Source organism: Carcharodon carcharias, chromosome 2 (genome assembly GCF_017639515.1).
Source record: "Carcharodon carcharias isolate sCarCar2 chromosome 2, sCarCar2.pri, whole genome shotgun sequence".
NCBI lineage: Eukaryota > Metazoa > Chordata > Chondrichthyes > Lamniformes > Lamnidae > Carcharodon > Carcharodon carcharias.
Window position 1 is genome coordinate 116,916,040 of NC_054468.1, and position 16,509 is coordinate 116,932,548.

Below are 16,509 nucleotides of genomic sequence, written 5' to 3' on the forward strand. Positions count from 1 at the left end.
CAAACTGGATTCACTGGACTTTGCTTTGAAGTTAGTTCAGGCCTTCAAACAGTTTTTACACTCTTAAGTTTGCTTTTGTCAGCTGTGGCTAAGTGGGGAGCATCCTTGCCTCTGAGTCAGAATGTTCCAGGTTCAAGTCCCACTCTAGAGACTTCAGCATAAAAGCTAGACTGACACTCCATTGCAGTACTTGGTGACTATCTTATATTGATGGCCTCTAGTTTTGTTCGAGCTCACACACGGAAAGTCTCCCTCTTTGTTCACTCTGTCAAAACCTTTCATAATTTTACGGACTTCTATTAGATCACCCAATCCAACCCCGCCACCCCCAGCTTCCTCTTTTCAAGTGAGGTAACGTGTTACTTCAATCCTGACAAGTGAAACGCAGCAGTTCTGATACGGTGTTCATAAGTATGTTTTTTTGCAAGGCGTTGGACAAAGAGAAATTTTGAAGGGAGTATTTAGGGAGCAGGGTGGAAGTAGATTTAATCGGATGATGTGACACAGGTTTTCTGAGCTGGAACTCTGGGTGTACCTACACCGCATGGACTGCAGTGGCTCAAGAAGGCAGCTCACCACCACCTTTTCAATTAGGGGTGGGAAATAAAAATGCTGGCCTAACGTCCCAGGGAAGAATAAAAAGAAATCTGAATGGTTTGTTCCCTGCTGTAACACCACAATTCCATATCTAGGACTTGTTTGACTCCCTCTTTATCTCTGCACAGTCCATTTTCTGTATCAGCTGCACTGGGCCATTTTCTGTACACAATTGCCGATTTTAACCCGCTCAAGTAACAGGAAAGAACGGTAATCCAGCGGAGTGAATTTCCTTCCGTGTTTTCTTTTCTTTAGATGATGAATGAAGCCTCCCAATTATTGACCCCTACTCCCCACCTACACACCTCCTATTAGGCAAGATATTAAGTGGACCAATTAACAGAATAACATAAGCCACTTCAAATATCTCAGGATCTGAGATGAATTATTACAGATCAAATGGAATGTAAACCATTTTCCATTAGAACTGTGACTGTATTTCAGGAGTGCTTAATTGGCTATAAAGTGCTTTGGGACCTTCTGAGGTTGTGAAAGACGACATAGAAAAGCAAGTCTGTCTTTTGTTTATTCTTCATGGAACATGGGCAAATCAGTAAGACACGATACGAACAACAGGTTGCCTTTAGATATCGCTTTTAGCGTAATGAATCATCGCAAGGTGCATTGCAGGAGATTTATCAGACAAAATGTGACGCTGAGCCACATGACAAAATGTTAGCACAGATGACCAAATGCTTGGCCAAAAAGGAAGGCTTTAGGGAACTCTGAAAGCAGGAGAGAGAGGTGGACAGGTTTAGGGTAGAAATTCCAGACCTTAGGGCCCAGGCAGCTGAAAGCACGGACACTAAGGTAGAGTGATTAAAATCAGGGCTGCAGTAGAGACCAAAATTGGAGGAGGGCAGATATCTAGGTGTGTTGTAGGACTGGAGGAGATTATAGACAGGGAGGGAGTGAGGCCATGGAGAAATTTGGAAACAAGGATAAGAATTTCAAAATTGAGGCCCTGCTGGACTGGGAGCCGATGTAGGTCAGCGAGCATGGGGCAGGTGAAGGGTGAACAAGACTTGGGGCAATTTAGGAGACAGGCAGCAGAGGTTTTAATGAGCTTAAGTTTGCAGAAGGTGGAAGATAGGAAGCCAGGCAGGAAAGCATTGGAATAATCAAGTCTAGAAACAAGGTAATAAAAATAACATAGCTCATGTTTATGTGCTTTGTTAAGGCAGTAAGAAATTATGGAACAATGTGATCTGTTTGAACATCACAGATATTTCCTTCCTTGTGTTGCTACAGAAAGTCTTTTTTGAATTAGATGTACATGCACTAAAAAAGTAGGAGGAGGCTGTTCAGCCCCTCAATCCTGTTCTACCATTCAATGAGATTCATGGCTGATCTTTGCCCTAGCTCCATATACAAATAGTCGTTTGGTGGTATAGAACTTGAGTATTGCTGAAAAAAGAGACATGCCGTCAAAGCTTTTCATCTTGAGCTCATCAGAACAGAATCGCAAGATAAACCAACAGTAAAGGGAACAACAATTTATACTGCATGAGAAGAGAGTGCTGATTGGTTGGCAAGTGGACTCGGATTGTTAGAGGTGATGCCATGGAGAATGTAGCAGAGAACAGATAACTGCCCAGCTTTATTCACATTCAGGCAGGCCAACTCTGTGTGGTATCAGTTGGGCTCACAGTGTGGCTCCCGGAGGTGTGCAAGAAGCTATGTATATTGACACACAGAGCATTGTCTTTTGCAGATAGAAGGAGCATGTCTACACATTGCGCCTTTTCCAACTAAACAAAGTTTGGGGGGAACAGCTATTCCCTGTTTCATTCCCCTTGGCAACGCTTTGACCAATCAGGGTCAGTTGCGAGCTGTCCTGATGGGTGTTAGATGAAAAGCTTTGGCAGCATGTCTTTTTTTTTAAGCAAGACTCCAAATACCCGCCTTCACCCCTTATCCCTTAGTTCACTTGGATACCAGAAATCTCTCAGTCAGATTTAAAATGAACAAACGACCTAGCATTTGCGGAAGAGAGTTCCAAACCTCTACCACCCTTTTTTGTAGAAGCGTTTCCCAGTTCCACTGCTGAAAGATCTGGCTCTAATGTCTAGGCCACGTCCATTGTGGCCCCAGACTCTGCGGCCAGGGGAACTCGAACAGATGCAAAAGCCTTCTGGAGATTCTGATGGGTGCCCTTCACAAGCATGGAATTCAGTCAAAAACTATCCTCCAGCAGCAACCAATTGATTCTCAGACTGATAGGCTATGGCGGATGGCTGCTCGGCCACACGAGGCAGGACTTTCCGTTTGTCTGGCGTCAGGCGCAGCGTCCGACTCCACTTCGTCTCAGGCCTGACATCGATTTTTTTTTTTCTGTCTTACAAATTGACGAATTGCCAGTGAGTGGCCAGTGAGTGGACTCGCCATCAAATTAAAGACAGTGTGGGTGGCAGGGCCAATGGGAGGCCTTCCAGCATGGAAGGAGCTTGCAGTCTGCAGTTCAGGTAAGGGGGAGAGAAAGAGGGTCCCTCCGCCTTGTGGCTCCCCTCTCGGCAATTAATGCAAAGCTGGAAAAGAGAGATGGCCACGTCTGCTGGACCTCCATTGTGGAGGGGGAGGGAGGGCAGCCAGTGGTCCGGAAGGTGGGTGGTGGGGGTGGTGGCGCAGTGGTGGGAGGCGGGCTCAAGTATTCCAGGAGCGCTGGTATAGGAGACCACCTCCACTCAGCTGCTGTTCTCCTGACACTGCAGCATGCCTGCAGGCCTCGTGTGGCCTTTTAATTGAATTGTAGCAGTAACATATCAAATAAACTCTTTACCTTGTGATTAAGAGCAGAATGAACGTTTTATCAAGCAGCTTTTGGGGTGATGGGACTTTTTAGTATGTTGTATTTTAGGGTTTTGTGTCACGTCAGATGCCAATTCTAGCCTCTTGCACACATTCCCGATTTTAATCACTCCACCGTTCACAATTGTGCTTCAGTTACCTCAGCCCCAGGCTTTGGAATTTCCCCTCCATCTCGCTTTCTTCTCTTAAGACGCTGCCTAAAACCTTCCTCTTTGACCAATCTTTTGGTCATCTGTCCTAATATCTCCTTATGCGGCTCGCTGTCAAAATCTTTGTTTGATAACCTTCCTGTGAAGCACCTTGGGCCATTTTACAATGTTAAAGGTGCTATTTAAATGCAAGTTGTTGTTGCTGGTTTGGTTAGCCGGTGAACGTAAAGATTGAAATCCAGACTCAAGGGGCTTCTGGACCTTGAGGTCAGGCCCGAACAGGGGTCTTGAGCCTGCACTTGCCAGGAGCAAGACCGGCTTGGTGATTTTCACCTCTTGATTGGCTGCCTGCCGTCCAATTGAAGATGGTGGGCGTGGTCTCAATGCTGCCAGCCCAATGGGAGGGCCAGCAGCTCTGGAGATTCGGCAACCCCATCGGGAGGTGTAGGCGCTGCTGAGGCAGGCTGGTGACAGCAGCCCTTTAACTGGTGAGTTCAAATTTTTAAAAATCAGGGCGCCTGAGGGTGGATGGTCCTACTGACCAGAGGGGAAAGCCCTCCGGTGTGGGGTAGGGGCTGCCTTCCCTGCCCGCAGCCCCCTCTGTTGGGGCATGGTGCCTCGATGGCTGCCACAGGGAAGCTGCCTGCTTGAAGCTAGGGTGCAAAGGAAGAAGGGATGAATCAATCAAATAAATCAGACTCCTCCGCACTAGGTATGGGACAGCATGAGGTGCGGTAGCATCATGGCAACGTTAATGGATTAGTAATCCAGAGACCCGGACTAATGATCCACAGACGTGAGTTCAATCTCCCCGTGACACCTGGGAATTTAAATTCACTTAATTAAATAAATCTGGATTTAAAAACTGACGTAATGACTGGATAAATTTTCATCTGGTTCACTAATGCCCTTTAGGGAAGGAAATCTGCCATCCTTACTTGGTCCGACCTACGCGTGACTCCAGATCCACAGCCATGTGATTGACTCTTAACTGCCCCCTGAGATGGCCGTGACAGCTATCCTGATGCATAGGGTTGGGCAATGAACGCTGAAGTGCCAACATCCCATTAAATTTGTCATTTACCATTTGTATAGAACATACCATCACACTTAAAGGAGCATTAATGCATCAGCTACACGTTTCTATTTTACTTCCTTAGTGACATGTGTTTGCGCAAAAGGATTGAGTTTATTGCTAATGTAAACATTTTTAAGATTTTTTTTTAAAAACTTGTTGCTGTTCCATTCCATGATAGGTAGGCAACTGAGAGAGGACAAAATATAACGATGATATCTTGTAGCTCATATGGCTGTCTGAATTCATGTAGTGACATGTAACACTGAACATACCCAAACAAGTATACTAGTAACCACTCACTCACTCACTCTCACTCTCTCTATCGCTGTCTCTCTTACTCTGTTTCTCTCTATCGCTCTCTCTCTCTCTTTATCTCTGTCTCCCTGACTTATTCTCTCTCTCTCTGTCTCATTCTCTCTCTCTCTCTCTCTGTCTCATTCTCTCTCCCTCTGTGCCTCATTCTCATTCTCTCTCTGCCTTTCTCTCTGCCTCTCTCTCTCCCACTCTCCGCCTCTCCCAATCTCCCATTCTCTGCCTCTCCCACTCTCTCCCTGTCCCACTCTCTGCCTCTTCCTCTGCCTCTCTCTCTCTTTCTCTGCCTCTCACTCACTGCCTCTCTCTCACTCTGCCTCTCTCTCTGCCTTCTTCTTTGCCTCTCACACTCTCTGCCTCTCACACTCTCTGCCTCTCTCTGTCTCTGCCACTCTCTCTCTCTGCCCCCCCTCTCTCTGCCCCCCCTCTCTCTGCCCCCCCTCTCTCTGCCCCCCCTCTCTCTGCCCCCCCTCTCTCTGCCCCCCCTCTCTCTGCCCCCCCTCTCTCTCTCCGCCCCCCCTCTCTCTCTCTCCGCCCCCCTCTCTCTCGCCGCCCCCCTCTCTCTCTCTCCGCCCCCCTCTCTCTCTCTCTCTCTCCGCCCCCTCTCTCGCTCTCTCTCCGCCCCCCTCTCTCTCTCTCCGCCCCCCTCTCTCTCTCTCCGCCCCCCTCTCTCTCTCTCCGCCCCCCTCTCTCTCTCTCTCCGCCCCCCTCTCTCTCTCTCTCCGCCCCCCTCTCTCTCTCTCCGCCCCCCTCTCTCTCTCTCCGCCCCCCTCTCTCTCTCTCCGCCCCCCTCTCTCTCTCCGCCCCCCTCTCTCTCTCTCCGCCCCCCTCTCTCTCTCTCCGCCCCCCTCTCTCTCTCTCCGCCCCCCCTCTCTCTCTCTCCGCCCCCCCTCTCTCTCCGCCCCCCTCTCTCTCTCTCCGCCCCCCTCTCTCTCTCTCCGCCCCCCCCTCTCTCTCTCTCCGCCCCCCTCTCTCTCTCTCCGCCCCCCCTCTCTCTCTCTCCGCCCCCCCTCTCTCTCTCTCCGCCCCCCCTCTCTCTCTCTCCGTCCCCCTCTCTCTCTCTCCGCCCCCCCTCTCTCTCTCTCCGCCCCCCCTCTCTCTCTCTCCGCCCCCCTCTCTCTCTCCGCCCCCCTCTCTCTCTCTCCGCCCCCCTCTCTCTCTCTCCGCCCCCTCTCTCTCTCTCCGCCCCCTCTCTCTCTCTCCGCCCCCCTCTCTCTCTCCGCCCCCCTCTCTCTCTCGCCGCCCCCCTCTCTCTCTCTCTCTCCGCCCCCCCTCTCTCTCTCTCTCCGCCCCCCTCTCTCTCTCTCTCCGCCCCCCTCTCTCTCTCTCTCCGCCCCCCTCTCTCTCTCTCTCCGCCCCCCTCTCTCTCTCTCTCCGCCCCCCTCTCTCTCTCTCTCCGCCCCCCTCTCTCTCTCTCTCCGCCCCCCTCTCTCTCTCTCTCCGCCCCCCTCTCTCTCTCTCTCTCTCCGCCTCTCTCTCTCTCTCTCTCTCTCTCTCCGCCACTCTCTCTCTCTCTCTCTCTCTCTCTCTCACTGCCACTCTCTCCCTCTCTGCCTCCCTCTCTCCCTACCCCTTTTTCTTTCTCTGACACACAAACTGACACTTTTTCCTGGCATTTCACCATTTGGGTCATATTGTTGCCAAGTTATTAATCTTGATCCTCTCACTGTTCTCCAAATGGTGCAGTCAGTCAGCCCTCTGAATGTATTTCTGATTTTAATCATCTCACAACCCAAGTTCCCTGCTCTTGCTCCTATCGTAAATTATTACCAACTGCAACAACTTGCATGTATATGGCACCTACGAGGCTGTAAAGTATCCCAAGGCAAATCCTAGAGGTGTCGCAAGGACAACGGATGCCAAGGCAGAGGCGATAGAAAGGGATGGTCATAGGTTCGGTCAAAGCTGTGGGTGTTAGGGTGTCAAAAGTGGAAGGGGAATGGGTTTAAGGGAGGGAATTCTTGAGTATGGAGCCCAGATGACTGGCAGGAACATGGGTAAGGAGGGGAGGGCAAGACGCACAAGAGGCCTTAGACACTGGAGATTCCTGGGGTCTGTAGAGCTGGAGGAGGCCCCTGAGGTAAAGAAGGGTGAGGCCTTGAAGGGAATGAAACACGAAGCTGAAAGTTTGAAGCTTGAGGGTTGGAGGAGTAGGAACCGATGTAGGTCAGCAAGAAGAGGAGAGATGGGTGAGCAGGACTTGGAGTGGGATGGGCCACAAGTTTCAGTTGAATTGTACACAAGGGCACAGAGGATCGGATGTATGACAGAAGGCTTTGGAATAGCGGAGTCAGGAGCGGACGAAGGCATGGATGAGAGTTTCGGAAGTGGAGACGGACAGTGTCCCGGAAGTGGAAGCGGGAGGTCTCTGTCAGGGTGGGTGGGTCGGAAGCTCAATTTCGGATCCAGCTGGCGGCTGGGGTCAGCCTGATCCCACCCGAGGTGTTGGCTGAGGAAGGGAATGGGATTGGTGGCCAGAATGCGGAGTTTCTGGAGGGCTGGGGAGGGGGTGGGGCAGTGTTGAAGACGTCAGCCTTCCTCATGTTTAATCGGAGCTGGTCCAAGACTGGGTGTGGGGGTTGCGGGGGTGGGGGCTGCGGGAGGTGTCAACAAGCAGTTGCGCAGTATAGAGACAGTGGAGAGGTAGGAGCTGCTCTGCGGATAGTGAAAAACAAAGACCACCCAGCCCCCCAAAGCACTTTACAGCCAAGGAAAGAGTTTTGAAGTGTAGTCCCTGTTGTAATGTAGGAAACATGGCAGCCAGTTTGTGCACAGCAAGATCCCACAAATAACAATGTGATAATGGCCAGGTAATCTGTTTCTGATTGAGGGATTAAACATTGGTCAGGATACCAGTGATAACCCCCCTGCTCTTCTTCAAAATAATGCCATGGGATTTTTTTTTTGCATTCACCCCACTAGGCCAATGAGGCCCCAGTTTAGTGCCTCATCTGACCATGCAGCACTCCCCCAGCACTGCACTGGAGCATCCACCTTGGTTTGGTGTGGCCAAGTCCTGGAGCGGGACTTGAACGCACGACCTTGTGACTCAGAGGCTTGGGTGCTACCAGCTGAACTACATCTGACCCAGATAGACGCACCTCACTTTGACAGGCTTTTCCAGTGCTCATTTTCCTGAAGTTAGCTGGGACAGCAGATTTGATAGTACAACCAATAAATGCCTTACTAACCCAAAACATCAGCTGCTTCCCTGGACACTGCCCAGTTGACGTGTTTGGTGGTTTCAGTGGGACTGCGTCGAGCGAAGGAATGCCGGAAGTAATCAGCAGCAAATATGTCCAAATTGGTGACACCCACCCCACATGCTGCTCAGGTCCTGTGCAGTCCCTGGCATGTCCTACCTGACGAGAACTGAAACCAGCTCCCTGTGCTGATGACCTGGAGAGTCAGATGTAGGGCTGTGCGGCCGGAAACTCCTGTGAGTGCTGACTCGGCCTGTCCAGTTGCAGTGATGGTTCACCCACGGCTGGAAGCGTGGGCCCACCTCCTCATGGACTTGCTGACCCCTGGGGATGATACATGTGACGTGCCTCAGAGAGCCAGGGCAGGCGTACCTGAGTGGCCTTGTCGGTGGGCCCAGCTCCAGTTTACCAGAGTGACACCAGGACTAAAAGGATTAGATTGTGAGGACAGGCTGCATAGCGAATGCTTGTGTTTCCTGGAATGCAGGAGATTAAGGGTGATCTAACTGAGGTGTTTAAATGATTTGTTAGTGTTGAGAGGGTGAAACTATCTCCTCTGGTTGGGGCGTGAGTACAGAACGTAAGCGAAGCAACCTTAAAATTAGGACCAGACCATTCAGGCCTGACGTTAGGACGTACATCTTCACACAAAGGGAAGTGGAAATCTGAAACTATTCCTCCTCCTCCTCCTTCTCTCCCCCGCCCTCCCCCCCCGCCCCCCAAAAAAAAACAAATGCTGTTAAGGCTAGAGGGTCAACTGAAAATTTCAAAACTGAAATGGATAGATTCATTGTAAGGGGAGGTTATTAGGGGTTACAGAATGAAGGTGGGTAGGTGGAGTTAAGATACAGATCAGCTATGATCTAATTGAATGGTGGAACATGCTTGAGGGGCTGAAGGGCCTCCTCCTGCTCCTCTGTTCAACTGCCATCACACACAAGGTGTTGGGCTGCTTCATCATTTGCCTGCAATCTCGTGCTTGCATTTTCCCTTTCCCCTTTTTTATTGCTCATCACCTCTCAGCCCACTTCCCCTTTCAATCTCTGCAAAGGCCACTAAGGGGTGGCAGTGTGACAGAATCGCAGAATTGTTACAGTACAGGGAGGCCATTCCTGACTGCGCCTGCCTTCCGAATGAGCAATGCCCTTAGTGCCATTCCCTGGCCTTCTACCCATAACCCTCTCGATTGAACCTGCCTCCACCACACGCTAAGGCAGCGTGTTCCAGATCCTAACCACTCTCCCCCATGGCTTCACTTGCCATTTACCATCCACCGAATGGGAACAGTTGCTCCCTGTCTACACTGTCCAGTCCCCTCGTGGTTTTGAATGCCTCTGTCAAATCTCCTCTCAGCAACCCCCTTCTCCAAGAAGAACAGCCCCAACTTCTCCAATCTATCTACGTGGCTGATGTCTTTCCAGAGGCGACAGTCGCTTTAATTGTCCACGTCACTTTAAATTTACTTTGCCTGCGATTCTGTTTTTCAGTGTCCAGTGCACACCCTCTGCTCATAGGATGACCTGTGAGCGTTGAGTGCCATTTGCAGACTTTTTTTGTTCCCGGGTGAACTGTGGTTCTGTCGCAATATTTGGATTTCGCGATCGAGGCTGAATTACTAAATGAGGTACTCAAGCTTGGCATGGTCAAGCAACAACTACTTGCATTTATATAGTGCCTTCAGCCGAGCAAAACCTCCCACGGAGCTCCACGGGAATGTTAGCAAAGAAAATCTGAAACCGAGCCACACGGGGAGCTATTGGGACAGATGACCAAAAGTATGGTTGAAGGGGTAGGTTTTAAGGAGCGCCTTAAAGGGGAGACTGAGACGGGGAGATTGGCCTTTAAAGGAGAGATAAAGGCTTGCATTTATATAGCGACTTTCGGGATGTCCACACGGTTAATTTGCAGCCAGTGAAGTGCTTTTGGAAGAGTAGCCACAGCTGTAATGTGGGAAGAAGGGTGGCCAAGTTGTGCACAGCAAGCTCCCACAAACAGCTAATTGACAGTGACCTGGCACTCTTGCTCTTGGCTGAGGGGTAAATATTTGACTTTCTTCCACCCTATTTCAGCCTAAAATATCATGCTGCAATGCCACTTAACCTCTGACAGTGAATCCTCACATAGTGGGTGCATGTACCCATCCCATTGCTATGGACAGATTATAAACTCCTGAATATAAACTCCTTGCTGCAGGAGTGGCTCACACTTTACACCGCTATGGTTATGTTGCTAGTGTGAGGGAATGTAAACTATAAATTTAATCGGCTCCTTCTGATTTGTTTTGCAGGTAATCTTGACAAGCACATTCAACTCGAAAGTTTAGTCGCCCGGTTTTTGGGAGTGGAGGCGGCAATGACATTCGGGATGGGTTTTGCAACCAATTCGATGAATATTCCGGCTTTGGTTGGGAAGGTGAGTTTACTGCCGGTGATCTGCCAGATCGAACATGCCGGAATTTAGAAGAACGAGATGCGATCTCATTGGAACACCCAAGACTCTGAGGGGTAGACACTGAGAGATTGTTTCCTCTGGTCGGAGAGTCTATAACCTGGGGGTACAGCCTCAGGATAAGGGGCCAATCGTATAGGACTGAGATGAAGAGAAATTACTTCACTCAATGGGTTGTGAGTCTTTGGAATTCTCCATCCCGGAGGGTTGCGGATGCTCCATCGTGAGTACGTTTAAGGCTGGGATAGACTTTTAGTCTCTCAGGGAACTTAGGGATATGGGGAGTGGGTGGGAAAGTGCAGTTGAAGCCCAAGATCAGCCATGATCGTATTGAATGATGAAGCAGGCTCGATGGGCCATATGTTCCACTCCTATTTAAGACCATAAGACATAGGAGCAGAAATTAGGCCATTCAGCCCATCGAGTCTGCTCCACCATTCAATCATGGCTGATAAGTTTCTCAAACCCATTCTCCCGCCATGTCCCCGTAACCTTTGATCCCCTTACCAATCAAGAACCTATCCATCTCGGTCTTAAATACACTCTTTTTTATATCCTTGTGAATTTCCCTGCAAATCCCCTTTGTTATCTAACGTAAATCCTCTCACGCACTTAAGAAACAAGTGTGCTTAAAAATAAGGGGTCGCCCATTTAAAACAGAGATGAGGCAAATTCTTTTCTCTCTGAGGGTCGTGAGTCTTTGGAACTCTTCCTGAAAACGGGGTAGAAGCAGAGCCTTTGAATATTTTTAAGGCAGAGGTGGATAGATTCTGGGGGGTGATAGGCTATCGGGGGTAGGTGTGATGCAGATCTGAGGTTACTATCAGATCAGCCATGATCTTATTAAGCGACGGAGCAGGCTCGAGGGGCTGAATGGCCTACTCCTGCTCCTTGTTCGTATGAAATATTGTTAAATCCCTTTTTAGCCTTGAGTTCCCCACTATCTGTTGTACCACGTCAATCCCAGACACAATAGAGAGATAACCTCTTTCTAGGCTCTGGCAGTTGGAGCAAACAGAACAGGAGAAAACGAAAGAAATCTGTACGCCAGAGGGAATGACATAACTCCACTTTAGAATCATTTTTCTTTCTTCTTACATGGGATGTGGGCACCACTGGCAGGGCCAGCATTTGTTGCCCATCCCTAATTGCCCTTGAACCCAGTGGCTTGTGAGGCCATTTCGGAGGGCAGTAAAGAGTCAACCACATTGCTGTGGGCCTGGAGTCAGGTGTAGGCCAGACCGGCTAAGGGAGGCAGATTTCCTTCCTCAAAGGGTATTAGAGAACCAGATGGGTTTTTACAAAAGTCGGTGATAGTCATCATTACTGAGTCTCGCTTTCAATTCCAGGATGAGTGAAAATTGCCTCCAATTAAATATTGAGAAGACTGAAGCCAGTGTTTCTGGTCTCCTCTCCAAGTTCCATTCCTTAGCCACCGACTCCATCCCTCTCCTTGGCAACAGCCTGACATTAAGCCAGCCTGTTTGCAACCTTGCTGTAACCTTTGACCCCAAGATTGGCTTCTGACTTCATATTCGTGCCATCACTGCCTATCTCCACCTTCCAGACAATACCCGACCTCGCCCCTGTTCAGCTCATCTGCTACTGAAACCCTCACTCATGCTCATGTTGCCTCTAGGTTTGACTATTCCAGTGCACTCCTGGCTGGTCCTCCACACTCTACCCTCTACAAACTTGAGCTCATCCAAAACTCTGTTGCCCCGTGTCCTTCCTCACACCAAATTCCATTTACCTCTTACCCCTGTGGTCAGTAACCTACTTTGGTTCCCAGTTAACCAGCACGTTAATTTTTATAAGATTCTCATCCTTGTTTTCAAATCCCTCCATGGCCTCGTCCCTCACTATCTCTGTAATCTCCTCCAGCCCCACAACCCTCCTAGATCTCTGCACTCCTCTAACCCTGGCCTCTTGAGCATCCCTGATTTTTATCGCTCCACCATTGGTGGCCATGCCTTCAGCTGCCTGGGCCCCAAGCTCTGGAATTCCCTCACTACGCCTCTCCATGCCTCTACCTCCCTTCCTTCCATTAAGACAGTCCTTGCAACCTAATTCTTTGACCAAGCATTTGGCCATCTGACCTCATATCCCCTTGTATTGCTCGGTGTCATACTTTGTTTTATGAAGCTCCTGTGAAGCCCCTTGGGACATTTCATTACATTGAAGGTGCTATATAAATATAATTGTTGTCATCATCATCATCTAATCCATTTGAAGCAAATTCTGTCTGTACATGAATAGTTAATTATGGTTTAAAGGGATCTCCATAGAAACTATTATTCTTCTGCAATGTAATGTTGCAGCTCACATCAAAACTCATCTTTGCGTCCCTGCAATGCATCATGGTGAAGGTCACTCACACATTCCCACACTCTCACTCTCACGCTAATACTCACTCTCTCACACTCCCACACTCTCACACTAATACTCACTCTCACACACTCCCACACTCTCACTCTCACACTAATACTCACACTCACACACACACACACCCACACTCTCACTCTCACACTCCCACACTCTCACTCTCACACTAATACTCACTCTCACGCACTCACTCTCACACTAATACTCACTCTCACACACTCTCACACTCTCACTCACTCACACACTCACACTCACTCACAAACACTCTCATTCTCTCTCACACTCTCACTCTCACTCTCACTTACACTCACACACATACACACATACTCTCACTCACTCTCTCTCTCTCACACACACACACACACACACACACATTCTCACACACACACTCTCACTCCCTCACTCTCACACTCACTCACACACACACTCTCACTCTCTCACACACACACACATTCGCTCACACACACACTCTCTCTCTCTCTCTCTCTCTCTCTCACTCACACACACACACACACACACACACTCTCTCTCTCATACACACACACTCTCTCTCTCATACACACACACACACTCTCTCATACACACACACACACTCTCTCATACACACACACACACTCTCTCTCACACACACTCTCTCTCACACACACTCTCTCTCTCACACACACTCTCTCTCTCACACACACTCTCTCTCTCACACACACTCTCTCTCTCACACACACTCTCTCTCTCACACACACTCTCTCTCTCACACACACACACACTCTCTCTCTCACACACACACACTCTCTCTCTCTCACGCACATACTCTCTCTCTCACGCACACTCTCTCTCTCACACACACACAGACACTCACGCACACACAGACTCTCACACACAATCGAGCTGGCCTCAGTGATGAAGAGAGCGGAGTGGTTTTTAATTGCTGTTTCATTCCTCTCTCAAATGGTCCTGTCTCTCGGGGCACATTGACAAGTAGCAAACAATAACTTCCCTGAAAATTTCCTCCCATTACCGGGGAACACATAACAACGCAGCCACCGTGGGAAACATTAAGGTCCCTGTCTTCCTTTGCTTGGCTCCAGTTTGTACTGGCCGTAACCTATCAACTCTTGATATGTTACCGTCGTGGGGAAGCTGACAGGCTTATCTATTTTGGGTACACATTGTGCACATTGAACACTCGAGGGACAGGTTTGGAACAGAGAGCAAGCAGGCTAATAGCTCTCTCAACTCCATACAATGTTCACCTACAGGAGGACCTCCCCTGTTGTGGAATCTGCCTTCCCTTGGACCCAGAATCACAGAGTAGAAGTCTTCTCTTCTGCTCAATGTCGAAATAATTGGCAAATCGAAATAATTGGCAAAAGGAGTAAATGTAATGTGAGGAAAAGCCTTTACTCCCAGAGGGTGGTTGGAGTCTGGACCAAACTTCCTGAAAGGGTGCTGGAGGCAGGTTTGAACAGGGCATTCCAAAGGTAATTGGATTGTTACCTGAAAAGAGAGAATGGGCAAGGTTACTGGGATAAGGCAGAGGAGTGGGACGAGGTGGAATGCTCTTTCAGGGAGCCAGTGCAGACTCAATGGGCTGAATGGCCTCCTTCTGCACTGTAAAGATACTGTGATTCTGTGAGCGTCCTGTGAAAAATGAGTTTGAGGCAACATCAGCGCCTACCCCCTCCCTTTCCTTGTGACATCACAAAGCGACCGCCAATTCACCTGTTCCCACGTCGGCAATTTTCATGGTGTCTCAATGAGATTTTTTAATAATTCTTTCACAGGATGTGGGCTTCACTGGCTTGGCCAGCATTTATTGCCCATCCCTAATTACCCTTGAGAAGATGGTGGTGAGCTACCTTCTTGAACCGCTGCAGTGCATGTGGTGTAGGTACATCCACAGTGCTGTTAGGGAGGGAGTTCCAGGATTTTGACCCAGCGACAGTGAAGGAACGGCAATATATTTCCAAGTCAGGATGGTGTGTGGCTTGGAGGGGAACTTGCAGGGGGTAGTTTTCCTATGTGTTTGCTGCCCTGACCTTCTATGTAGTAAAGGCCACGGGTTTGGAAGATGCTGTCGAAGGAGCCTTGATGAGTTGCTGCACTGCATCTTGTATACACTGCTGCCACTGTGGAGGGAGTGAATGTTTATGAATGGGATGCTGATCAAGTGGGGCTGCTTTGTCCTGGACGGTGTTGAGTGTTGGAGACCACAGCCATGACTTGTGCCTTTTAGATGGAGGACAGGCTTTGGGGAGTAAGGAGGTGAGTTAGTCTTTGCAGGATTCCTAGCCTCTGACCTGCTCTTGTATTGATATGGCTGGTCCACTTCAGTTTCTGGTCAATGGTAGCCCTCAGGAAGTTTATAGTGGGTGTTTTGGCAATGGTAATGCCATTGACCATAAGAAATAGTAGTAGGAATAGACCATCAAGCGGAAATGGGAGATTGCTAATGTTTACCTAATGAAGAGCAAAGAAAGAAAGTTACCATCCCATCAGCCTGAACCACATCAAAATTAGCCCTTAAACATGACATGTTAGCCCCCAAATCCTTAATCATCCCTGAAGCATTTCACAGATGATATGCTGAGGAACCCAGGAGGATTGCATTCATTTCACTTTCAATTTGGCCTCGAATGGCTCGTTCACGAACATCCAGACAATTTGCTCTGTATTTTTCTAATTCTGCTTAAACAGTGAAAATCCCTTAGGAGAAAGCAAATCTCTCTCCACCACCCCTCAACCCTCCCCATATCCGAAATCCCTGTGTCTTTTTACAGTTGCTCTTGCCTCACTGAAGTGAAGCGGTTAGGTCGAGTGTAAACTCCCAGGATGTTTTACCCTCTTCCCTTGTCTCTCTGTCCAGGGCTGCCTCATCCTGAGCGATGAGCTGAACCATACTTCTCTGATCCTGGGTGCACGTCTGTCAGGAGCCACCATCCGAGTGTTTAAACATAACAGTGAGTAATGACGTTACTTCGGCCTTTTTCAGCTGAGAAACCGGAGGCATTTTCCTGACTGCTTACGTTTCATGTCGGAATCGGCCAGCTGGATTGACAGAGTTGATGAGCGCATGAGGAGTGATTATAATTTAGGGGATTAGTTACCCTTAAGCTACTAGTGTAAAGGTCAAGTAATTTTTACACGTTGTTCAACCTCACCTGGCCCCCCCAGTTTAGATTTATGTCTTTCCTAGAATCATGGAATTCGGCTTATCGTGCCAGTGCTAGTTCCTTGTTTGAATTATTCAATTATTTCTGCACCCCTGCATTCCCTGCAGTCCTGTAATTTTGTCTAATTCGCTTTTGGATGTTACTATTGAATCTGCTTCCACCGCCCATTCAGGCAGCGCATTCCAGATCTCAGCAACTCGCTGTGCAAAAGGAAATTTTTCTTTGTGTAGCCTCTGAGTGTTCTTGCCATTCACTTTGAATCTGATGCCCCTGGTTACTTACCCTTCTACCGCTGGAAACAGTTTCTCCTCCTTTCCTCCTCCTCCTCCCGGTACCATGCCCTCAGAGGGTGTTGGTGACCA

The 16,509-nt window shown here is 49.0% G+C and overlaps 1 protein-coding gene across 2 annotated transcripts in view; it reads left to right on the forward strand.

Annotated features, from left to right (window-relative positions):
* Positions 1-16,509, forward strand: part of sptlc3 (serine palmitoyltransferase, long chain base subunit 3) — a 128,125-nt gene that overhangs the window by 67,974 nt on the left and 43,642 nt on the right. For both annotated transcript variants that reach the window (XM_041176126.1, XM_041176118.1), the window contains exons 5-6: positions 10,435-10,559; positions 15,841-15,934. In XM_041176126.1, the coding sequence (XP_041032060.1) occupies positions 10,435-10,559; positions 15,841-15,934 (219 nt within the window). The remainder of the gene's footprint in view (positions 1-10,434; positions 10,560-15,840; positions 15,935-16,509) is intronic.